This window comes from Equus caballus, chromosome 1, assembly GCF_041296265.1.
Source record: "Equus caballus isolate H_3958 breed thoroughbred chromosome 1, TB-T2T, whole genome shotgun sequence".
Taxonomy (NCBI): domain Eukaryota; kingdom Metazoa; phylum Chordata; class Mammalia; order Perissodactyla; family Equidae; genus Equus; species Equus caballus.
Window position 1 is genome coordinate 141,920,628 of NC_091684.1, and position 26,725 is coordinate 141,947,352.

General features: G+C 38.6%; 1 protein-coding gene across 1 annotated transcript in view; it reads right to left on the minus strand.

The window, feature by feature from the left end:
• Positions 1 to 5,452: 5,452 nt before the first annotated feature.
• The window catches only part of RAB8B (RAB8B, member RAS oncogene family), a 67,133-nt gene continuing 45,860 nt past the window's right edge, over positions 5,453 to 26,725 (minus strand). Inside the window, 7 exon segments of the mRNA NM_001309334.1 lie at positions 5,453 to 9,733; positions 10,582 to 10,632; positions 12,834 to 12,899; positions 14,121 to 14,210; positions 15,176 to 15,253; positions 20,277 to 20,337; positions 23,146 to 23,206. Coding sequence (NP_001296263.1) covers positions 9,641 to 9,733; positions 10,582 to 10,632; positions 12,834 to 12,899; positions 14,121 to 14,210; positions 15,176 to 15,253; positions 20,277 to 20,337; positions 23,146 to 23,206 — 500 coding nt within the window. The 3' untranslated portion in view covers positions 5,453 to 9,640.

Genomic DNA, 26,725 nt, shown 5'->3' on the forward strand with positions numbered 1-26,725 from the left:
TTTTAAGATTTTATTTTTTCCTTTTTCTCCCTAAAGCCCCCCAGTACATAGTTGTATATTTCTCGTTGTGGGTCCTTCTAGTTGTGGCACGTGGGACGCTGCCTCAGCGTGGTCTGATGAGCAGTGCCATGTCCGCGCCCAGGATTCGAACCAACGAAACACTGGGCCGCCTGCAGCGGAGCGCCCGAACTTAACCACTCGGCCACGGGGCCAGCCCCCTACTCATTCTTTAAGGTCTGTAGTGAATAAAGCTCTTGGACGTCAACACTGAAAAGACAAACACCAGTAGACAAAAGTTGGGACCTGACTGAAAATGTTTTCCGGTTCATCTCTGAAAATGGGCCTTCAAATAATACAACTACAGGTGTTTAATTCTTATGATAAAATGTCACCTTTGCCCGTTTAAAACAGACGTATATGTTTTCCATTTACTCCACAGACGACTTCTTCATTTTGGAATGTCTTATTCAGCACCTATGGAAACTCAGGTTGGGACAACAGTTCAAAGTGTTAGAGTGACTCACCATTAGGCTTTCTTTTGGTTCCATCCTGATCAAAGTTATCAAATGCAATTGCATTACTTCAGCTCCATCCAGAAATACCTTCACAAGAACATAATGTAAAGTAAATTAAGTGTAAATTAAGATTTTTATACAAGAAAGGGCCATCTACCTTTTCTCTCATATATGTTATAAAACTGTTTCATTATCATTGTTCAATATCTCTGATAGATCCATGCTTTACGATTTGAGTTCAGGGAGGGAAAAATTTTCGTTTCTCTTGACAAATGCATATACTCAGCTTGAGAGCTGACTCATAATATTCAGGCTTTACCTGGGCTTCCAGGAAGCTTGGAGCTAAATTTAATAGTCAATTATAGCAACTATTCTTGTGTGTTTTTTTAAATCATAATTATTTGCATGGCTTCAGAATATGACTTATTCTTTTATCCCTATTTTAATGATTTGATTACCTGATTTTAATCAAGATCTACATGTCTTGGTTAAAGCTGCCTCAAACACTTTGGAAGTATGCAACTCAACATGCAGAGCTGGGGGAATTTGTATTCATGGTATTTTGACCATAGTTCAGTTCAATCTTAGTCCCCTAGCCCAGTTAAAAAATGGGAAGGCAATGCAATGAGTCTGGACCCTATCTGTGAAGACATCTTTAACTGATGTCTGTTGGAATAGAAAAGAAAAAAGCAACTAGACCAAACTAGCAAAATCACCAATTAAATAGTCATCTTCAGCATTCATGTTTCTTTACTAGAAAACTTATTTCAAGTTTTCTCTGAATAATGGCACCTTACATTTATAGAATGCATTGCTGTTTTCTATTTACAAGTGAGGAATTTAAGGGTAAGTAGTAAGTTTTTATGAACTTAGTAATAATTTCCTCCAAAGGCTTGGAAACATAAGGTACTAAGTGATGTTGGGAACTAAATCCCTAAAAGGTAACTGGGGGAAGGAAGCAGGCATACACCATGGATACAGATAGAGACTGCTGAGAATTCCTCAGAACTAAGTGTGTGTTTGGGGGGGTGGGGGAGGAGTGGTGGCAAAAAGCAATACCACATTTTCGTAATTTATCAAGTAAGGCTTTGACGTACTTACCAGTAATTCACAATATACTAATGAATTCGCTTGAGCTTTGTGTTCTGGTAGTGCTGATAGATTTCTATTTACTCAACCATTTGTGCATTCATTCAAAATGCATACTGAATGCCTGCTAAGTAGCAGGCACAATGCTAGGCACTAGGAATACACCAATAAAACAGATGTGCTCCGGTCTCCATGGAGCTCACCATCTAGTGGGGAAGGCAGACAGGAAAGTATAGGGTGCTATGCAGGATACAGGAGTGGGGAGGGGCACTCGATCCCAACTTGTGAGATTTAGCTAAAGATTACACCCACTCATTCAGGTCTCAGCTTAGGAGTTGGCAAAGCCAGGAAGCAGAGAAGAAATGGAAGGACAAGTTGGAAAGGCCTCATAGTGAAAGAAAGCAGGGCATTTCTGAGGGACAGAAAGTAGTTCAGGATGTCCTAGGAGTGTGAGGAGAGGGACAAGAGATAAGACTGGAAAGGCCAGCAGCTTAGAGTTTATCTCAAGTCACAGGTTTATCTAGGGGAGTGACATGATCAGAGCTCCTTTGTAAAGATACGGGAAGTGGGATTCAGACAGGATGACTTTGGCCTACTGCAGGCCTGAGATGGTGGTGGCCTGAATCAGGGAAATAGCAAGAGTCTGGAGAGAAGCAGACAAATAGTGCGAACAGAATTTAGTGACTGAGGAGCTATATGGAGTGACAGAGAAGGAAAAATCAAGGATGATGGCTTCTAGAAAGGTGTATATATATGAATTAATTAATTTTATTTGCTATGGGGGCATTCTCATATAACCCTGGAACCAATATTAGAAAACCTGAATTTTGAGGGTAGGAAACATTGAAGAAAGTGGGAGAGAATTTACTCAATTTATCAATACATAAACAACATTCTGGGTGATTTATCTTGTTAAAAGGAGATTCTTCTGCATTTAATAAAGATTAAAATAGTGTAAGATATTTAACAAAGGCCATAATAGTGTAAGGTAAGAGACAGAAAAAAAACCCAGATAATGAAGCGTCTCTTTTTATTGCTGTACTTACTGAGGCATTGATGAATTTACTCCAAATCCTTCTTTAAGTTAAAAAGTGGAAAACAAAACAGCTCCTAAATTACACTTAGTTTTTTTCAGCAACATGTTAATTTTGATGACTGTTGAAGTCCACTGATTCTTTCAACATTTATTCAACACCTGGTATGTGCCAGGCTCCTTACTGGGTACCATGGATACAAAAACTGAAGACATGGCCCCTGCCCTACAGGAGCTTTGAGTTGACTAGGGAAGGAAAGTAAATAGGTAATTTGAATCCGGTGCAGTGAATGACACTTTTGACATACACAGGAGAGGGTTCCTAACCAGGGATGAGTTGTGGCTGAGGTTTTCCTGGCAAAACCCTTACTGACCATTGAAAGATAAGAAGTTAGCCAGAAAAAGGGTAGGAAGTCAGCAGAGGGAGCAGCAGAAGCAAAGGAACAAGGTATGATGTGTTTGCGAACAGCCATTACTGGTGAGGTTCAAAAGATGGGTCTGAGTTAAGGTACGACAAGATGTAAGGCTGGAGAGAAAGATATGGGGATGGCAAAGGACTTTGTTTGCCAGGCTAAAGAGCTTAGTTTTTATCCCAGGGTTATGAGGTACCACTGAAGGATTAGATTTGGCAGTGACAGAAGATTCTAGAATCTGTTGGCACTGTGAAAAGTGGATGGGAGGGGACTAAGATGAGAGATTGGTTTGGAGAGGTTCCGAAATCTAGGCTAAGGACGAGGAGGCCTGAGCAAAGACAGATGCGGAAAAGATGGGCAAATGGATAGATCAGGAAGAGATTAAGAGCTAGGACACAGAAGACTTGGAGGTTGATTAACTGTTTGGGGATGATGGTGCTATCTATTATGATGGAGAAAAAAGAAAGAACAGGTTTCTCCTCCTGGGATTGAGGGCTGTTGGCAGGAACTGCTGGAGAGAGAAAAGATAGAGAGTTGAGTTTGAGTTTCAGACATGTTGTTTGATCCAAGGGGAGATGTCCAGTAGGCTATCAACTTTGAATTATGGACCTCTGGAAAGAGATTGGGGCTAGAGATACAAATTTGGAATTATTAGTTTCCTATTGTTGCTGTAACAAATTGTCACAAATTTAGTGGCTTAAAGCAACACAAACTTATTCTCTTAATAGTTCTGGAGGTCAAAATTTATGCAATGAGTCTTAGGCTAAGGTCAAGGTGTCAGGGCTAGGCTGGTTCTTTAGGGGAACATCTCTTCCCTCACCTTTTCCAGATCCTAGAGGCCACCCACATTCCTTGGCTCGTAGCTCTGCATCACATCACCCTGTCTCCCTGTTTCCATCATCACATTGCTTCCTTCTGACTCTGACTCCTCTTGTGTCCCTCTCATAAAGACCCTTGGGTTTACCTAGGGCCCACCTGGATAGTCCAGGATAATCTCCCGTCTCAAGATCCTTAACTTGATCACATCTGCAAAGTCCCTTTTGCCATATAAAGTAACATTCACAGGTTCTGGGGGTTAGGAATGGATATCCTTGGGGGCTATCATTCAGCCTACCACAGAAGTTATGAGTATTTACGAGCCATGAAAAAGGATGAAATTATTTTGGAAAAGTAGAGAATGAGAAGAATACTGTTACAGAAACTAAGGGAAGAGAACATTTCTGGGAGGGAGAGATATACTGGTCAAACGCTGCCAAGAGGTTATCCAAGATAAGGACCGCAAATTGTCCGCTACGTTAGCAACTAGGTCATTGTAAGCACAATGTCAGTGAAGTGGGAGGGTTGGAAGCCAAACTGGAATACGTTGAGGAATAATTGGCAAATGAAAAACTGAAGACAGTAACATAGGCAACTCTTTGAAACAGCTTGGCTATGACAGGAAAAAGAGCAATAGGTGAGAGGGACACGAGGCAGAGGAGTGGGAGGGTTAAGGATGCTTAGATGCTGAGGTGAAAGGGACAACACAGGGTAAGTGTTTGAAGGGGTATGAGAAAGAGCTGCGGGTTCCCTAAGAAGCAGGACAGAGGTGGGAGGAAGAGGCAGAGAGAAAAGTACGGAATAGGAGGAATGCCTCTGCTCCAAGAGGAAGGAGGTGAGGATGAGGGGAGATGTAGAGCAGCCAGCCCATGGTAGGCTATAGGTGGGGGAGGGACAGGTGGCTAAGGTGGTTTTAGACTGATGCTTTTCTCTGTGAGGCAGGAGATGAAAGATCTGTCTACCAAGGGTGAAAGGAAAGAAGTAGGAAGCTTGAGAAGAATAGCGTAGGTTCAAAATAGTTGTGTGGATGAACGGGAAAGGCTATGACTGGGAACATGCACAGGCATCGTGACAGAACATCAACAGCGCTGGGGCCATCAAACTGTGTTATTTGGAAGTGAAAACAACAGAAACTAAACTCGCAAGGACGAAGAAAGGAGGGGTGATCAATTTAAGGCTGCAGTTCTATAATAGAATAACCTCAACGTATTCTGAACTAAGTATGAGCAGGAGATCTGGCCAATTTTCCAAGTCTTTAAACAACTCTAAGTCAGATGTTCAGATTTCTAAAATATCTTAAGTCTACCATGGTTTGAGTTACACACCTAGCAAATGTGAAGAAATACTTCTTTTTTTGCTGAAGAAGATTAGCCCTTAGCTAACATCTGTGCCAATCCTCCTCCACTTTATATGTGGGACACTACCACATCAAGGCTGATGAGTGGCACAGGTCCACACCTGGGATCTGAACCTGCGAACCTGGGCCACGGAAGCGGAGCATGCAGAACTTAACCACTAGGCCATGGGGCTGGCCCCTGAAGAAGTATTTTTAAAATGTACAATCCATTTCAGAGAGTCATGAGTATTTCCATTATGCAGTTTTTATTTTAGACGAACATTATTGTAAAAAAAAGTTCACCTGGAATAAAATTCATTTTTTTAAAAAAAACACAGCATCAGTATCAGTACACAGTTAATGAATTGGCTTAAACAAGATTAACCACATGACAGGTCCACTTTATCTGCAGGAGCTTTTCACATTAAGCCATTGGAGCAAAAGTAAAATATGCTGAAACATACATAGTAGGATAATTGTATGGAAAAAGTAGATATTTCCCATTGGGGCATGATTTTAGTCAAACAGTTTATGGTATTTTGCATTAAAGGAACTGCAGTGTCAGCTGCAAACAAACAAAATAAAACCCATCTGTAAGGCCATAGGAATGAATTATAACAATTAAATTCACATTTTAAAAAAGGTAAGAAAATGAAACAAGAAGTTCCATAGTTCTTGGCAATAAGAAATGCAACTGCATATGGCACAAGCATTTCAAAAAATGAAGGTAAAATTTGAAAATATTCCTAAAATAATTGTTTGCTAATTTTCATTTCTGTAAATTTCACTTAGATCTTTTCATAGTGAACATGACACCTGTTAATTTTATTAGTCTTAAAAGACTTGATTCTATTGTAAAATTGTGCTAGCATTTGAAATTTTATTAGCATATCCTGTCCCTCTAGGACAAGGAATTTCATTTTTAGACATTCCTTTTTTCCCCCTTTCTTTGGATATAACAAGAAGGAAAAAGGAATGTCCTTTCTGTTAAGAGAAAAATTCTAAAAAACCTGACAGCAGAAATGAGTGATTAAAATCTGAGATAAGTAAACCAACATAATGAAATGTGGTTTTAAAATTTTAAGCTTAAAAGCTCATCTTTAAAGATTAAGTACTAAATTTATAAAGAAACCTAAGTCATGAACTAGAAAGGAAAGTCTGCTTAAATGTATCACTTACTGTTCACAGGAAAAACTTTATAAGCCTTAATACAGATTCTCAGCATTCAGAAGCTGTAAAATGGAGTAATAATCTCTTATTTAGAAATTTCTGCAAACATTTATCTATATTGCACAGCTAAATTTATTAATGGTGACAGAGAGATAATACTTTTTGTGCGCTATTGGATATGACATGTATGTTCTATTCTAAACTAAACTACCTCCTACCTTTCCAATGATGCCTTTAGTTTAAAACAAAACATATAATCTAAATTGGGATGGATGCTTAAAGGCTGGCTCACTGTTTTTCTACCAGATATTAGAATACTAGTTAGCTAAATGAGGTATAATTAAAAAATAGTCCTTCAAAGTAAAGAGTATAGTCTTCTGAAAATTTATACCAAAGACTGCACAAAATGTTTATGTCAATAGTAAGAAAGCCTGCAGCACCTCCTAATGATGCACAGGTGGATTATTTTCTCATCATCTGTCTAAAGTAAAATATAGCTAAAATAAGTTCCCAGTGAAACGGTTTACAATCAACTGATTTACATGCTACTTAGTTACAGCACATTTTCATTGTCTGAGACCCTCAGACTCTATTTGAAAAGGTCTAGTCCAATCATTGTCAAAAGTTAGCACACTGATAATAAAGTGCAGCCGCTAAACCAGTAATACTGCTGCAAAAATCTTCATGTACCTTATCCATAAGACCACGAAAATGTTCACACAAAACTAGATTTTTCAGTTTCAGCAGGGAACAGACAATTATCTGTCACTAAATTCATCTACAAGTAGAAAAAATAATGCACTATATGTACATTATTAAGCAAAGTGGAATATTTATTGGGTCATTTTACCATGCAGAAAGTGAATTTCCTATGGTCTTAGCTTGAATTATATACAATTTAGCAAAGCTAAATGTAAGAAAATAGCAAGGACAATTTATTTCTATATAAGAGAGCATATCCCCCCCACTTTGCTGCTACTTCAAAGAGCACTTTTAGACTCATCTAACTTGTACAGACTCTTTCAAAGGGAAGTTCATGGAGACTAGTTATTAACTCATATGAGACGAAAGAAGGAAGGAAAAAAAGCAAAACATTCTGTTAAAAAAAAAAGCTAACCACAGAATATGTCAGTTTTGGTTTGCAGACAACCCCTGAGATATAAACCAAAGTGTTAAGACACCAAATAGTCAGAGGTAAATTACTAAGAGAATTACATTCATACATGGTGTCATAGCACTTGCCTTTTAGAAAGTACTTTGTTACCATCCACAAAGCTTAACTGCTTGGACCTTTTTCAGAAAATTAGTGACTACAGGATGTTTCTAAGAAATGATTTTTTCTTCCTAAAAATGTATCTAATTTTAAGACAGTAGACTTACAATCAACTTTCAATCAAGGAACTACTGATTATGTGGGGACACCAACAGGTGCCTTTAAGCCTATAGGTAAGTACAAAAAAAATCAAAGAGGCTGAAATTTCTCAACAGTAAGTTTAGTGTATCCATCAAAAATAGCTCTGGTATATTTGCTGCCAATAAATTGTGTGTAAGTTTTCAAACAAGTTGTAAAGGTTCACTGGTCCAAGCACTCTAATGATACATCTTAATCTGAAGCGGAATTCTGCGGTAACAAGCAATCCATGTCCACTTTCATCTCGCGTTCTTAACTCTCAAGCATGATGGTAACCTTTGTGAAACAAAACAGGCCTAAAAGGAAGAATAATCATTAACAGAATACATTTCCCTAATCACCTCTTCATCACTCCCTTCTGTGTTACGACACTGAAGGCTAGAATAACAGCGATGACATGATGATCTGAATTTGGCACATAAGTTTACACTAAATATTTGTTTTTCCTATGTGATGGTTTCATCTACAAAAGGTATTCCAGTACCAGTGTTTGCTGAGAAAGGCAGCTAAGCTTTTGTTTGGCTTTGGCCCATATGACTGGACCAAGTTCTCTAACAACCAACCTGAACAGATGGAACTGGGTTCTAGACATTCAACAACAGCTATTTTAAAACTGAACCTTGCTCATATTTTCTCTAATGAAAAGGCAAGACTTTTCCTAGAGGCTGCACTAGGTCTAATTACTTTTATTTAAGGGGGAAAAAAAGTCCAAATAAAAACAGAACAAAAAACATTATTTTCACCAAGCACTATCCCTATTAAATTTACATTAACAAGTTAATCTCTCTCCCTATAGGTAAGCTTCCTGTGAACTAAAATCTAAATCTAATTCTTGTGAACTCTTGCAGACAGGGATTATGGTGGAAACTGGCTATTACAACTAAACCAGCAAGCTAAGGAGTGAACCCAAGAAAAAATATATTACATATGCTGATGTGACAGAACCACAATTAGATGCTGAAATAAAATCCTAAATGGTAAATCTCTCTGCCTATGTAAAATTTCAGCTCAAGAAGTTCACAATTAGAAGCAGACAACATTGTTCAAATATGTTATGTTTTAGATAAATGAGTGGTTACAATAAATCAAACGTTGAAGACAACAGCAAATACAAACCCAGGAAAAGTGAGATGAAGGTCTTTTCCAAATACAGTTTCTATAGAGCAGGCAGAGGCAATCAATTGAAAAAGTGATTTATTCAGCTACCCAGACTCTGGCAGAAAAGTCAGGAATGAAGCAAAGCTCTAAACAATCTGAAGAAATAAAGAAATTGTGGCCTCTGATGAATAGATGGGCATTTTTATGATAAATTTTATCAGAATTTAATGATTCCTATTTAAGAAAATCATAAGTCAGAGCCCTTAAATAAATGCTATCAATGCAATAACATTTGGCTATATGAACCAGACCAAGGGTCCTTTAATTTTAGTATATTAGCCTCTGCTTTAAATGCTCTACTCTTTTTTAAACATCCCCAATTGCACAAATTTGTCTGGGACTTTATGAGATAAAAGTGTGCAAATAGGAGTCTAAGATTGTGCTGTAACAGGGAAGGGTTAACACTGATGTGCAAAGTGAAAAAGAAAGCAGCTTCTGCAACAGGCAATAAAACAAAGAAAAAACAAGTTAAGTCCTGCATGTGTCTCCACTTCATTGCTTCCATGTTTGAAAAAGGAGCCTGTTATCTTGATAGGCCATGAGGCTGGAATCCACTTGGCATTCTGTGTCAAGAGTTCTAGGTTCAGTGGTGCTCTCAGCAGCAGCTGGGCGATGTGATTCTGAGGCTGGGTGACCTGTGCTTTCAGAGAAGCAGGAAAGGGTCCTCTAGGTGTGCTGCAGTCTCTCAGAAAGAGTTCATCAAAGTAGCGAACAACGGAAGAAACTGGTCTTCTTTGATCGGCTTTCTGTTATTTTTACTGGTCCACCTGCCCCTGATGAATTGCTGTCATTCTAAAAAATGAAGATAAAGTTACCAAGGAAATAAAAGTTTCATGGTTTGACCGCAAATATCTAAAAAATAAAAATACCAATCTGTATCCTAATGTATATTCAGTAGTATCTTATTAGAAAGTGGACTAGAGTTAAGCTCTGATGTTGTCTGTTTCTTTGGAAATGGTGGATTAAAATGACAAAACTGTTTCTAGGATAGCACCTTTCATGCTAGTAATATATTAGATAGGAAGCTCCTATTTCCAGTTGAAAGAAATTATAGCCAATGGAGTGTAAACTTTCAAGGGTAACAAGGGAAACAATGTTAAGATTGGTATAGGCAATTCTGCAGTTAGAGGTAAGAAGAGTTGGTGACATAAGGTATACAATTATATCCAGGATTCAGGTTAACACAAACTTTCAAGGCTGTCCTAATGATCCATCACTGAAATCATTTCAAATTTAAGCAAACTTTAGCAACTTCAAGATCATAATTATATACAGACATAAATATCTGTCACATGAAAACAACTAGGCAATTTTATGGCAAAAATTTAACTTGTGTCATTATTTTCATTATTCCGATCTAAATTCAATTAAAGACCACTTAAAGAGCTAGATGAAAGAAGTGAAACAGCTGCAGTTCAGAAATAAGAAGAAACAGAAGATAACATCAATATCAGAAGATAAAACTGAAGAAACAGACATAAGAAAGTTCAGTCAGGTGAATATGTGAGTCAGGAAAAAAATGGGTTAATGTCAATATATTATAATCATCTATTCTTTTAATCAAATAAATAAACAGCATAAATAAGAAAACAGATTTTAAAAATAGCATAATAAAAAGAAAAATTCTAAGTAATACAAACCATTTTCCTGTTGAGTTTTGTCATTATGTCTCGTGCAAGTGTAAAAAATGCCTAAGGGTAAACCAAAAATTTCATTATTATACATTTATAATACATTTTCAAATAAAAATGCAGAATTTCTTCACTGTTTCATTATAAAATATAAATATATTACTTTGAAGTTTTTAATTGAGAAAAGAAAATAATTATAATCATAGTATACACATAAAGATCGTCTCTTATTTTTCAATTACAGCATAAACATTCCAGTGTTATCCAACTGCCAGTCGTGCAGTCATCAAATATTTCCTGCACGTAGTATCTGGCACAAGCTCCCCACACGACACTCGCTGGAGTTATGGGCAGCCTCCTCAGTACTGAGAGCACCTGCGGGGCAGAGGCTCTGTCTAAGCCACCCCTGCATTCCCAGACCGAGACACAGGGCCTGGTCTGGGAGATGCCAAGGATCTATTTAATGCTCTGTATTAACCTAGAGCTCTAAAATCTGTTTTCACAAAAATCTCCACCTTTTGTTCTCAACCTCCTCTCTTTCAATTATCTTTACTCTTATACCTGAGAATATATCATCTTCCACGTCTTAACACTCCAAAATCCCAATAGTTCCCACAGCGCAGCTAAATTCCACACAGAGGAAATCAGTTCAAATGGAAGCAGGATAAATCTGATTAATCTCAGTGCTATTTTATGCCTAGTGTCTCTTGACCCCAACCAAACATTTTTTAAATCTATCATCCCTACTTTCTTTCTACAGAGCCAAGACTGTTAAAGATTCTTCAGTTGCATCCATGCTAAACCCACTGTATGTCAGTCTCTTTCTTCCCAACCACTCCTAATGCCCCGAAAAATGTTCAGCAAAAGGATTACTTCTAATCAAGTCAAATAGAAACAATATGATAACTACTATCATCACTCATTGTCAGTGTCTCACTGTCACACTGGTCACCTGTGAGTCTAAGTTTCTACATAAGCCCATCCCTGTTTTTATGAGGCTAACCACACTAAGTTAAAACTCTGGGAAAACTGCTAACTTCTGCAGAACACCTAGTCAGAATAAGCAGTTTGAGCAACTCTCGGCTCTAGATTTCCATAACTCGGTGCTCTCTCTAAGCCACAGCTGTGATCCGGGTGCAGGTACCAACAGAGACCTAAGCCTGCTCCACTAAGCCAGGGTGTGGAGTTCATTCTGTGGGGGCAATCCTAGGTGAGCCATCTCAGTGACAAAGGTCTTCTCCTGTCTTCACCATTACAGCTGACTTAACAGGCTCCCCTCTTTCTGATGGAAGGAAATCCTTCTGTGGCAAGCAGAAGGAAGCATTTTTCTGCTTGTCTATGCTTATGGAAATAAATCAGAAGATGCTTCCTGTTTCCTAACACCCATTAGCTAACCTGAAAAAATGAGTGTTAGTTATTTACAACAAAGAGAAAGCTCTGATCAGTATCCACTAGCACATAAAGTCATTTAAGTCTCAACTTTAAGCTGTGATGTTGTGGTGAACAATGAGGAGCCTAAGAGTTTAAATGTTTAGGAAACCATGACTAGTACTGTTAAGTGAATTACATGTACTAACACATATTATTATTGTTATGATCAGTTAAAAAAATGTTTTTAAAGAAGAAAATATTATCAACAATTCAGCCCTTGGTGCAGAAAATCTATTCTTAGAAGACTTCAGATGATTCGGTTTTCTTCAACAGTTAACTTACTGAAAATTTATTAAAGCTACTCTCTAATAAACACAATTTTTTATTTCTACTAAATGCCACTGTGTTAGAATGTATCATGCTTAATCTACTTCAAATGTGAACATTAAGGGAATCTGTTCAATAAGCTAACAGTTTAATTCTCTCTTGAGAGAGTACAGACGTACAGACACCTCTCCTGCTACAGGCTACTACAGGATGACATGAACGATGATAACTGAGCAGAGGACACTGAGCTTGGTTGGCTAGTACAGGATTTCCAGCTTCCCAAACAAAGGGCAAAACTGAACTCAAACTGAACTTAAACTTCTAACTTCCGTTCAGTGAATCTTAATTGAGCACTCTAATATATGCCCTGTGGAGGCTGGGCGCTGGAAATTCAACCACCAGGCTCCACACAAAAGTCAGAGGAACAAAAGTTCACACAATGGAGGTGGAGTTCACATGGGCATTCACTAAGTCAGCAAGGAACAAGGCTTTGAGAGTGCTCGAGCACAGGGACCCAAGCATTAGTGCCTCTATGAACGAGTCCCCAAACGCTGCTTTCTTACCTCTTCTACATTGGTACTGGATTTTGCACTTGTCTCCAAGAATTTAATCCCATAGTCAATTGCTAACTGAAAGGCAAAGAGAAATATTTAAATTCAGTGAAAGGTGCTTGACTACATAAGGCATCTATATTTTTCAGGTTTTCAAAGTTCCAAAGGTAGAGTGTCTAGTTTAGAACTCCTGTAGTTCTCAAACTTCTTTCCTTGCTTCTATTGGGTTTGGAATTTAGATATCTAACTTACTCATCATAAATAACATGGCACAGCTTCCACTCAAAACATAGCCTAAGTACTTCTCTTTTTTTTCCATTATATTTTTAGTTCTCTAGTATACTTACAAGAAAAACTATGAGACAGACACCCACTCCTACCATTAACTTGGGATTCATTTGCCCCTTTTTTATGCTCCTTAAGTAAATTCTCCAACAGTTACTATACTGACTTTTAATTATTTTTTAATAAATTAGTGCATAATAGAACAAAAGCTTAAAATACGAAGTTTTGCTTTGTTTCTATTGATTGAGACAAATTGTGAATTCTTCCATATTTCCACCTACTCCCAAAGAGTTCCCACTTCATTTACAATAAATATCAAGATTAAGTGAATGTTTTTAGGGGAAAAAAGTGTGCAGTCAGATTGAAAAACAGAATGCATTTTGCATGATTTGCTAAAAAAAGGGCTAAAGCAAAATTCTAAGACTTAAAAATTGAAGGCTCTAAGTTAATTTAGAAAATGTCATAGAAGTAAATACGTGCATATAATAAACTCTTACTTTACAGGACAAAAAACAGAAATGCCTAGAAATGACTTATAAATGACATCCATAGCTTGAAGATTTACAAGGAGTTTATCCATCATGACCTAAATCTACTGAGTAGTAAAAAATTCTTAGAAAAAAATAATGAATAGGACAATGACTACTATTGAAACTTTACCTATCCTGTTACTTTTTTCAAAGAGAATGAACTACTTCAACTTGAGAAATGGGCATTTTCACACAGCTATGGAAGAAACAGCCTGAACTCTAAGCTGCAGGCAGCTTAAAAAGGACCAATTTGTATCTCCCAGAAAACAGCAAATTCTTTAGGAATGAGTCATGACTACACAGCATATGGAGTTGGATCTCGAATACTAATTCACACCATTCAAGTATGAATTACATCTCTTTGTTGTTTTTTTAAGGAGTAAAATATAGATTTTTTAAAACAAATCAATAATTAAATAATACTAAGAAAATAAAGGCTTGATGTGAGTGAATTCTAATCTTTATGCATTCAGTTCAAATTTACCTTCTCCCCTCTTTCTTTTGACACTTGTCTTTTGTCATTCATATCGCATTTGTTACCCAGGATCATTCTTTCCACATCTGACGAGGCATGCTGCAGGGAGAAAATGATATGTTATAAAAACAGCCTGAGGAAACACAGTTATTCGACAAATTCTGACCTGCGAGAAATACATCCATGAATTTAAGAGACAAATAATCTTTCACTCAACACAAGCCTTGATTCACAGACAAATGTAAAAGACGGGAGGGAGGGCAAGCTACAGCATAAGAGCACATGCAGGCTGTTTTCTCGAAGGCATGCCATCATTTTCATGGCTTCTTTTGCACGTGAACAAACAGAAATAAAACTTATTGTTATCTAACAACAAAACTTCCAAATATTAGTTTGGGTCAAAGAAGAAAACAAAACTCTGGTAAGCCAATTTGAAAGAGGTATTCTGGATTCTGAAATACTTAAAAATAAATTCATGTAGGTTAATATAAACGTGTACAAAACCATTTCAGAGTCAGATTTCTTTCTGAAATGTCGAAGACTTAAAAAAAAAACTTAATACCAATCAATGTGGAATTAAACCAGATTTCAAATATCTAAGATGGAGAAAATGTTAGAAGGGCAAAATGACAAGTTGCTGGAATAAAGGTGTATTTTTGCCAAACAGCGTGATGCAACAGACAGAACCTGGGAATCAGAAGTTCTAATCCTGGCTCTCCTTTTTGAAGGCTAGACAAGCATAGACAAGTCACTTCTTTCTGACCTCAGTTTTCTCATATGTAAAATGGGGACTTGGATTAAATTATTTTCAAGACCCGGCACAAGTTTAAAATTCTGTGAAACTGCTCCTCTTCTGCACCCACCAGTTCAGCAAAGTGGTCAGACTGGCCCGCCCTCCATGGCGCTCCTCACAGCAAGAGGGCCTGACCTGACCATGCCCTACTTCTTAGCAGCTCAGCTGCCTCTTAGAGACAGGAGGAGCCCTTTACAAGCACCCAGCAGGGATCATCATTTCAGTAGCAACTTGATGATCTCCGGAATCATCGTTCTCTTTCCATACATACCTCTTCAATGTTTCTTATCCAATTTTTAATATTGTCAAAGGACTTTTCATTTGTGATGTCATAGACCAGCATAATTCCCTATAGGAGAAAAAAAGATCTTAATTTAGTACTTTATATATTTAAAGTTATAGAATGTAATGTCAATGTATTCCTCCTCTCCAGAAACCTTTTGTTTGTCCTTTGTTTTTGTCTTTATAAAAGGAATAATAAGTTTTTTTTTAAGATTGGCACCTGAGCTAACAATTGTTGCCAATCTTTTTTTTCCTGCTTTTTCTCCCCAACACCCCCTCCCCAGTATATAGGTGTATATTTTTTTAGTTGTGGGTCCTTCTAGTTGTGATATGTGGGATGCCACCTCAGCGTGGCTTGTTGAGTGGTGCCGTGTCCATGCCCAGGATTCCGAACCGGCGAAACCCTGGGCCGCCAAAGCAGAGTGCACAAACTTAACCACTCGGCCACAGAGCCAGCCCCTAATAATAAATTCTAAAAGTACAGAGAAGCAAAAATAAATAAATTCTTCCATTGTCTCACCATGCAAATAAATACTCTGTTAACATTTTCACTGTTAACCTTTATCAATGAGTGATTATGGTAAAGGTGATACTCCCCCTCTGCCTGACTTCACATGATAAGAATCGACACCAACTGGAGCGGAAAGAGTGTTTAAGTTAAAACAGACATACCATGGAAAGTGAGAGGCAACGACTTCTGTCGTGCACTTATTTATTCCAAGTAGAAATTGTCTTGTCCCTTACTCCTCTACTAAGATTGTAACCATACTTCTTTAAAGTTACTTCTTTTTATAAGAAAAATGATCAAAATGTCATTAACAATGTAAGTAAATCACAGACACTTAAAATATAATGTGTTTGTTATACAGGTTTGACAAAAGGCACTATCCTCATATTTTTAAAGACCCCATGTCAGGTATTTCTAAAGAGTTATCTTCAAAATGTTCCAACTAACACCTGTATCTAACTATCCCAAAATCTATATCCCCAGTCCACACTTCCATACTAAGTGCTAGATCCACCCATGTGTCCATCCATTCAACAAGTAATGAGTGAGCACCCTCTATGTGGCTGATACTATACTAAGTGCTACTGGCAGGAAACAAGATAGACAAGGCTCCTTCCTCTCACGGATGGCTGGCAAAGAAAACAGACAATGAGCCAATAATTACACAATTACTTATAATTTTGACAATTGCTGTGAAGAAGCCTGGGGAGCTCTGAGAACAAAGGCTAACTTAATCTGGTTGTGGGGCTCAGGTGGTGAGGGAAGGCTTCTCTGAGAAAACGACATTAAAGCCAGGGCCTGAGGTCTGAGTAGACTTGAACTGGGCAAAGGGGTTGAGACTGGGGTGAAGAGGGGAAGCCCACAGTGCCAGGCACACAGCAGAGACGTTTTAGATATCCTCCTGACTAGGAAGACTCAGAACCCACCAGATTGAGTATAACAAAGTCAGCCCAGCAGAAATGCACAAATTTAATGTGAGAAGGTCACAAGATGACACTGAAGAGATACTTAGGGTCAGCTGTGCCTTGGAGACCACCGATAGGACATCAGCTCCTAGCTGTCCCCTGTGGTCACTGAAAACTCAACTAAGTAAAACATGAGGCTGTCTTTATCCCCTCCAAATCTGCCATTCCTGCTTGTACTCTCATTTTGATGAAGAACAATCCAACCCAGCCAGCCAGCCCAAGCAGACCCCTGGTAGCAATCTCCTCCACAGGCAGTCAGCTACTAAGTAAGCCCCGTAGACCCAGCAACCTCAATATTTCCGGAAGCTGACACCCCGATACACACACATCGCCTTATTCCCACTCTCATCAATTAGCCTCTCCCTAGATTACTATCATAGTCCCCCTGCTTTCATTCTCAACCTCCTCTAATCCACTCTCCATAAGGGCACCAGAGTTATCATTTCATTGCTTAAAATCCTTCAGTACCTCTCCATTACACTCATAATTGAATTACAATTTCTTAGCATGGTAAACAAAGTCCTTCAGGGTCTGATCTTCAACTTTGTAAATAAATATAAATCATATAAAAACCACATGTGCACATAGAGAAAAGAATCCAGGAAATACACAGAATGTTAACAGAAGCTTTCTCTCAGGGTGGTGGGATTTTGGATGATTTCTTGGGATTTTCTAAGTTTTCTACACTACATGTAAACTTTTGACAACCAGAAAAATATACAGTATGGTTTAAATAACAAACAATATTCTCCTCTATCCGCCCTCCTGCTGGTCTCAAATGAAATGTTTCACTTGGGCTACACTGTAAAGGAGATTTTACAAGTGTCAATGCAAATAATTTTATTTTTAAAAAATCAAAGTAGAGAACTGTACACTTAAAATGATAAATTTTATGTTATGTATATTTTATCACAATAAAAAAAATACCAAAGTGGAGTCTGAATAATTCCTGACTCAAAGAGTTTAGCTGCCTACAATATTAAAATTAACCAAATAACTGCCAGAGCTCTATAACCTTTGGGCCAAACGCACAACCTTGATCTTTATTGCCTCATGTCTGTCAAGTGGCACGCTGGGTGGTTAGCACAGGAAGTATGAACTCTGTAGCGGTTGAGGGCACAGGCTGTGGAGTCAGAGGCGTCAAGCCCACACGCGACCATGTACCACCTGGGAGATCCTGGAGATGTTATTTTATCCCTCTCAGTCTCCACTTCCTCATTTGCAAAATGAGGACAGCATATCTTCCACATTGGGTTCTTTTGAGGACCTACTGAACCCAAGGACTTCACCTAGAACCCAGGACACAGCTTAGACTCAATAAATGGCAGCTATTACTAATTTCTATCTTTGGTTTCAATAGCAGAAACCCTTCAACTACTTCCTATGTTCCTATCAGTTAAAACATTATACATGTGGTATATACCTATCATAAGAACAGCTTCCTTAGAATTCACAAGATAGTATTGGTCTATGAGAGATGTTGATAATGTAAGGATATGGTCCTTTTTTGTCCCAAATGCCTGACTGTCCATCAGGGTTACAGCTATGACTATGAGTGTTGCTGCATAGTCTGAAACAGACCAAAGGACTCCACCGTGGTAGCAGGTCCAGTACAGTGCTCATCAACATGCTGCATACCTCAACCAACCAAAGTAAACCCGCCAGAACCACCACTTGCTGAAAATGAGAACATGATCCAAAGAGAACATGAGGGCTCCAACGAGAACGTGAGGGGCTCACATCCCACTGGAACAGATGAGCTGAGAGAGCCAAGGCTCGAGGAGAGCAGGATTTCCTGAAGATCTACCTAAGATCAATACCCCTTCAGCAAGTATTTATTGAGCATCTACTACGGGTCAGACACTGGCATTACAGCAGAAAAAAAAACAGGGACAAAAACCCCTACCTTCAAAATGGAAAAGACAATTCTATCTTAGAATAGCAACAATTTCTAATTATTTGAAATCATATGAAGAAAGACTAGGCAGCAGATAAATGGGAACGACAGATGATCCTCACACCTAAATTAAATAACACATTTCAATGACCTCTTTCCTCATACCATGAACTAGAGCTAGTTATTCAAGAGAAACATTTCCTCTACATTCTGAGTGCTTCTGTCCACTCTCTAGTGAAAATGAGCATGAAAGTGGTGCCAAGATACCGCTCCTAGAAAATAAAAAAACTGCTCAATAGAAAAGGCTGTGTTTCTAAGATGCCTCTCATCAAAATTACCTGTAAACTATTCCAAATCATCTCTGTTAAGATGTTCTTATTTATGCCTAAAATCATTCCTGGAGGAAAGAAACAACAAACTTCTTCCCGGCACACAAGATAAGTCCCTTCCCTTTGATTCCAATCTAAGCAAAACAGAGAACAGCTCACAACTGTCTTTCTGAAATGATGGCCTTTCACAATCTTAAAAGTATTAAAGGGTGAAGTGTGGAGAGCACATACATATAAACTGCTTAGTGATGTATAGTGCAAAGGTGATACAGCTTCAAATGGGAATCCCTAATCTTTTTGTGGGAATGAATTACTGGTACTCAGATAATCAGGGTGAGAGGCAGTGGAGAAGGAAGAGAGAGCAGCATGATAACGAACGGATCTGTGGGTTCAGATTACATCTTCCTGGAGGCAAGGGGACAGCTATCATCCCTTCAGCTCTGTCACCCTGACACCACTCCCAGGAGCACAACAGATTTTTGTGAGCTGAGTATGATGAACTGTGTATGATGGCAGCTGGTACTCCAGAATCTACTGGGTTGAGCTTCATGATCTCAACTACTCAGACTTCAAAGACTCTCTGACACCTTGGGTTTCATCATAATTCATAGCTCCAACATGTGCCTGGCTTAGGCCTAAAAGCCAGAGATAAAGCCCTGGTCTGGGCCTGTCATTCTAGGCATGGTTCAGTACAGCTCTGCTTCTAAGCTGCCTTATTTACCACTGTTCTCTCAGCACCACACAGAATCTGCCCCAAGGCAATAAGCAATATAAACACGTTGTATAGATGAAGCACCTTAGGATGGAAAATATCCAAGTGATGAAGTTATGATAACAAGGATGTGGCTAGGATGTAGTAAAGAAGGATTTGGTAGTCCAGATTCACCAGATTATAAGCCTCAAAGAATCACAGATCATTCAGCTACTTCCTGGCCAGCTGGCAGAATGCTGCTGGAGGAGAATCCAGAGAGATGAGCCATAAGCAGTAGATGTTGTGGACCTGGTGAGAAATAAGGGATGATGGTGGCAGGGCTGAATGATGAGAGGGTGCAAGAAATGAATACTCAGTCACAGAATTTGAAGTTTCCTAAGAATTACAGAAAGTATTAATAAAAGGAAAGATCACAAAACTATGCAATCACCTCAGAACGTGTGGAAGAATTCGGAAACATCTACAAGCTAATTACCTGATTCATATTATGAAGACCAATGGCAAACCACACAAGTACTAAACACAAAACATGAAAAACCCTTTAAATGTCTTGTTTTCATATCAAAAAATCCATTTTCCCCATTGTACTAGACTCCAGCTTGCATCCTATAAACTTGACAAATGAATATTCATGTTTTACTTTCACCTGAAGAGTTACAAACCCCTAAAACACACTCACCATGGCTCCTCTATAGTACGCTGTTGTGATGGTTCGAAATCTTTCCTGACCCGCTGTGTCCCTAAAATTTGAAACAAAGGAGAGAGTGGTTTTAAAAGTCATCACCAGCATCACTGAGGAGAGACTCCAGGCTGTAGGGGATATAATTCTGATCTGCTCACAAATGCAGTGGTTTCATGGGAAAGGGGAATGAGACACAAAGGGAGACTGCTATGCATCTGTGAGCCGGAGGCGGTGGTAGCCATGGAGCCTGTCAGGAGCTCATAATGACTTGGGTAAAAACCTTGGACCTTGATGATAACAACACAACAGGAAAATGCATGGCCCTCTGGGAAGTGGCATGTTATATAGTCAAACACATGTGGGAGAGAATCGAGAATAATTCTTGGACTCCTAGAGTTATAATCCTCTTTATAAATGCCTAATGATTAAGGCATTTTGCTTTCTTGATTGAAAGTCTGATTTCTGTACAAAGCAAGCAATTGGGCTGGACTGACTACTGGGTAAATTCTGCTCAGCGGAGCACACTAAAACGATCTCTTCAACCTCTTTGCTATGGAGCCCATGATTAAATGGGAGCCTGGAGTTCAATACATAATTCTTGACAATGTTTCCAAAGACTTCAAAATATGGACAACACCTCAAAATTACATCAACTTTCATACATTCTTGCTTTTTAGCTGATGGCATACCATTAAAATATATTCTGAAAAATACAAAAGTTTCTAATTACATTTATTGAAGCAATCCCTATAAAGGAATTCAAACTTCCTTGCTATCTGGGAAAATCAATATTCCTAAATTTGCCACTTACAGCCAGAACTAATTCACTCCCTGTGCTACACTGTACAGACAATTTAATTGCTGGGGAGAAAGAGGCATGTGTGGAAATATACTAGAAATCGAATGCATATCAAACCCAAACAAGAGATGAAGGCCCAAGGGAAACATGGTAAATTAAAAACATTAATAAATACCTTAACCTTTATATATACCTTAGAAAATACTTTCACATGGTGCTCACATGATGCCCACCATAGCCCACTGTGGTGACATTACCATCACCCTTGTTCCGCAGAAGAGGAAATAGGCTCAGGTGGGCTGTGGTCCCAGCTCTGCCCCTAGACAGCTCATCTCCTTGAATGAAATTCAAGCATCCTAGGTCTTGGCAGTTTAGTGCAGGGCCAGGCCTCACACCACAGTCATCTTATCCTGCCATTCTTTTCACTGATCAGGATTAGAGACACGGGGCACTTCTTTGGTACACACCAAACAAATCATGGGGAAAACAGAAGCCAAGTACCTTGGAGCAGACTAACCATATTTTCTTGATTCTAACATACTGCTTGATTTAGAACCAGCTTTGCAGCAAGGAAGGAAGAGAAACCTCACAGGTCATGAAGATTGAATGAAGACTATTTTGCTGCTGACAGTACTGAGAAATAGTGCCGTGATGTTGTGGCCATCTATATTAAGTTCTAATTAGCTCATCATCCACAGGCTCCTAGAACACTCCTTATTGCTCTGATCAGGACTATACAGCACAGAGTCAAAAATTCTCTTTGCTTCCCTCTTAAAAAAATGTTTTGATAGCTTTATATTTGGCTTCTTACTATATACCAATAGATGAAAAGGGCAGCCTATGGTACTGTTCACAATGTTTTCCAGTGAAGTACACTGGGAACCACTACCCTAGGCTAATATATAAAGCTGACACGACGTTCCAGGAGATTTGGCGGTTGCCGCAGCTGTATCACTAAGGCAGACATATGCTGTCAGATGAACTTAACCACTCTAAGTCCTAGTTTTCTCCTCTGTAAAAGAAGGACCAGGGGATTTCAATGTAATGTTCTAGTTCTCTCCCAGTTCTGAGAGTCAAAGGAGAAAAACAGCCTAAGGAAAAAGCTCATTAATATATTACTTTATAATTTTGTCCTGCCTCCCTCTTAGTCTATGCTATTTTAAATTTCCAAGCTTTGTCTACTGCTGTCATCATCACACATTACGTAAGTAACCATCATCAAAAACCTTCCTCAAGGCTCCCATCTAAATAGCTGTATATGGCTCCCTCTATATAGAAGGGCCTATTCCAAAAAGAAATTAAACCAGCTTATAGGAGGTTAAAAAAAACCTAAGAAGAGCTTCTGAGTTCAAATCAAAAACATTCAACCTGGCAATCTGGAAGAACTACATTTATTCACCGTAGCTGGATAAATTCTTCAGAAATTAACCAGAGTCGGATGCTCAGAAGGAGATCTTTGCCTTGCAGATTGCAACATGAGAGATGAGAGGCATGACTTTTTTCTCCCTTATTTCCCAATCCAGTGTTCCTCATTGTTTTATTTAATGAGAAGACATATGCAAATAAATTACAAAATATCAGAGCTGGAGGGGAACTCAGATGTCGTCAGTCTAACCAGTCAATTTACAAGTGAGAAAAAGCAGGTCCTAAGAAGGGAAGCAACTGGCCCCAAGTCCTCAATTCAGAGGAATCAAGGCTAGACCCTACATCTGTACTTCCTGTTCAGGGCTCCTACCACCTGACTGCTTTGCCTTATCTGATTTCACAGCTACAATGAAAAAGTAATTTACACTCTTTGAATTTAGTTTCCTCCCTGCTAAAATTAGCATTTTGGAAGAATGAGTTCTCAGATCTCTTCTGGCTCTAAGAGTTAGTGGTATCATTCCTTACCTTCCCACTCTTGGTGCAGATAACTGAATACTTACCCATTTCGCCTTGGTTCTGATAAAGAAAAAATGTTTTAACTATCACAGGATACCTCTAACATCACAATTCACATTTTAATTCCTACTTTCAAGTTCTGATTAAGGTAGGAACTCTGTGTGTATATATATATTTTTTACTTACCATATCTGAAGCTTAATTTTCTTTCCATCTAGTTCTATCGTTCTGATTTTAAAATCAATTCCTGCAAGAAAAAGAAAGACAAGTTAAATTTCTTCAAATAGAATCCAAGTCTTATTAGGAAAAGGACAAAGGTTTCTATTGAAAAAAAGCTCTCCAACGCACTGGAAAATGTGAACACAGAGAGGGTGTGAATGGTATGTTTCCTCTGAATACAGGCTGAAGAAAGGAATGCTAATTACTCTGCAAAGAATTCCCACACATGTTAAATGCAACATATTATATGCCTCATTATTTTGACACAAATGGATCATATCCCTCAAAGTTATATAACTTAGATAGACTAAGAACACACCATATTTTCTACTTCTTGAAATACATATAAGAAATGCTTCCTACTCCTCACGCCCCATCCTTCCCTAAAGAAGGCCGTGGGACCTCTTTACAATGTCTTCCTTCATGTCATTCCATTTGTTTCTTTAGAATTTGCAACTGACTAACGGAAAAAAAAAAAAAAAACCCTGCCAATTTAAGGCCTATTTGTAATCTTGAAACAGACAACAATCACACCACAGCTAATCCAGCAGAACAGCTTCTCAATCATTCTTTCCCCTCACTAATAACCATGTACTGTTAACAAATACAATATGATATTCACTATCCCCAGGTTATCTGGCTCACATTTCCTCCTCTAAGGTACCTCAGCATTGCAGGGTCTACAGTGGCAGAGGCAAAACTTAGCAACACACCATGAATATATTGTTAGCATCACAAAGAATTTACTGTGGCCATTACTCATTTAAGACTTAATATACACTGATTTTTTTTGTGTGTGTGTGTGAGGAAGATTGGCCCTGAGCTAACATCTTTGTCAATCTTCCTTTATTTTATGTGGGATACAGCTACAGCATGTCTTGACAAGTGGTGCTAGGTCTGCGCCTCGGACCTGAACTTGTGAACCCTACGCCGCCAAAGCAGAGGATCCAAACTTAACCACTATGCCACCGGGCCAGCCCCAATAAATGTTTCTTGATATTAACATTTTAAAAAATTCACAATTTTCCAAATTCATAGAAACAGCTAATAGAATGGTGGTTACCAGGGGTGGCAGGAGGGGGAAAAGGAGAGTTGTTTAATGGGTATAGAGTTTCAGATTTGCAAGATGAGAAGGTTTTGGAGATTGTTTACCACAATGTGGATAAGCTTAACATTATTGAATAGGATACTTAAAAATGGTTAAGATGGTAAATTTTATGTTTTTTACCACAGTAAAAAAGAAAAAAAAATCATGACTTTCAAACTGTCTACTGTATTATCTGGAAAATAACTCGCTCAATTGGAAGATCGATGTTCAACATTCCATCATCTAATAGTTCATTCACGTTTTAAATAAGAGATGACGTATATCAAAATGCCTGTCCAAATGACTACTTTCCTTATTCTGGTTTATGAAGATGATAACTCCTGTTCTTCCAAAGTTGTTTTTTCCTGTATTTGGGAGTCATGGGCAACTTTTCCACCTTCATTCAACAAAGCCATTTTGAGGCTCCCTTAAAGTCTCAGTTACTCTCCATTCATTTAAACTATTCAGGAAACTTTCTACTGACCCAGCCTTTTGTTTTTCGTATTTGTTAGAAGGATTACCTTTCTGTTATTTGAGAAAGTCCTACCATTATCTGTGATACTTAACCACCTCTTCACCATTCACAGGATTTCAATGTTTATAAGAGTTGTGAACTTGTATTTAGCTTTTCTTTATGCTGCTGTCAGGAGCCAGCCGATAGGAATGGGCATCAGAGCAGGCTGCCCTAGAATGCCATTCTGGCATGTGGATTATTTTGAGCTGAAAAAAATCAATGCCCAACAGACTCAAGAAGAGCTTTTTACCTCTCCCTTAACTGTCTAAAAGAATTTAGATAGGGGGCCTGTACCAGGAAGACAGCTATTATCAGAGATAACTTTTCATATCACAAAGACTTATCTGTGTGGCATGGCACACATTTGTTTACCAAACATTTGCTTTTCCTATCTTCCGGTGAATTAATTATCTTCCTCCCTCTTTGAAGTCCCAGACCCCTACCTCTTTCTTAGCTTGGGATGGCACATAAGCTTCAATTGCCTGACTGTCAAGGAACCTTATATCTTTGGGGTTCCTATATGTATGAAATAAAATTTGTTATTTTTCTCCTGTTAATGTCTTGTGTCAATTTAATTATTAGAACAGCCAAAGAACCTAAAAGGAAAGAAGAGAAAAGTTTTCCTCCCCTACAGTTTTGGTGCCCAACATGGGGCTCCTCCCTGGCTGGACCCTACTCGTTCAGAGGCTACTGCAGTGAAGAGATCCTGGGACCTCTGACAAGCATGGCAGAAGGTAAGAATTCTTACCACATCAGTCTTCTGGATCTCTGCCTGCAGGGTCTGTTGGAAGCAAGAGTTTCCTTTTCTTTTTCTAAATTTAGGTTAGCAGGAGAGAATATTTGGGTTAACTTGTTTCTTGGGCATAGTGACTTTTGTAAAAATTTGCTATGAGTAGTCTTGTTTTCTATTGACCTCTTTCCTTGCAGAGATGGTCACTGTTTTCTTTTGTCTCTGTTGTAAAATATGGCTGGACAGAAATGTGGGTTGCACCCCACCTGTAGCTAGATGTGTGTCTAAGTCTTCCTTTTGGTTATCTTTGGAAGTGAACTTTCTGGATCTTGTGAGGGCTCCAACTTTTCACTCACTTATGGGATGCCTCTTGTTTCCTTGGTTTGCATTGCTATTGAGATTAATATAAGATCCTACTTGTCAATGGCCAGAAGATGGATCCTTTGAATTGGCTATATTTAAAAGAGAAAAAAAAATTTTTTTGAGCGCTCTCATCCTAAACAATTGTCTTATCGATACCTATGGAAAGACCAAGTTGAAAAGTGTATACAAAAGAATATAATGGCTAGCCTTAGGGACTCAATATGACAGAAGAACAGAAATTAGAACAAAAATTAAAATCCACATCTAATGTAAATTCCTTCTCCACCCTCTTATTCCTACCCTCCACCCATATCACTTTATCCCCAATTTCCTGACCCTCCAGAAGATCTTTCGGATTTCTGGGCCCCTGGTCTAAACTCCCCCTCTCAAAATTCAGCCCGTCGCATGAGCAAATTCTCTTAAATTCCCAACACTTCTCCATGTTCCCCAGAAAATCCCTTAAACACCAGCTGCCTGTTTCAGCTTCCCTTTCCCTACAAGATTTACAGAGAGCACTCCAGCCTAATCTCTACACCCAGGGAATACATGTTACTCATGTAAATGCTAAAAGCCAGGAAGTAAATTTAGTAGAAGCACCTGGGATGGACAATAAGGCTCGTTTTGCTGCACTCTACAATCAAGCTCTGCCAGCTTCAGGCCTTTCTATGCAATGTCCTTTGTGGATATATCCTGGACCCTTACTCAACGAATTCATGTCCTCTGGACAACAGGAGATCTTCTAAATTATGAAGCCCTTTAACCTCCACTTTCAGAAGATCCTATCAAATTTAAAGAGGAATTAAAAGATTAATGGCCATTCACAAACCCACCCCACCAGAAGAAACAGACAGCC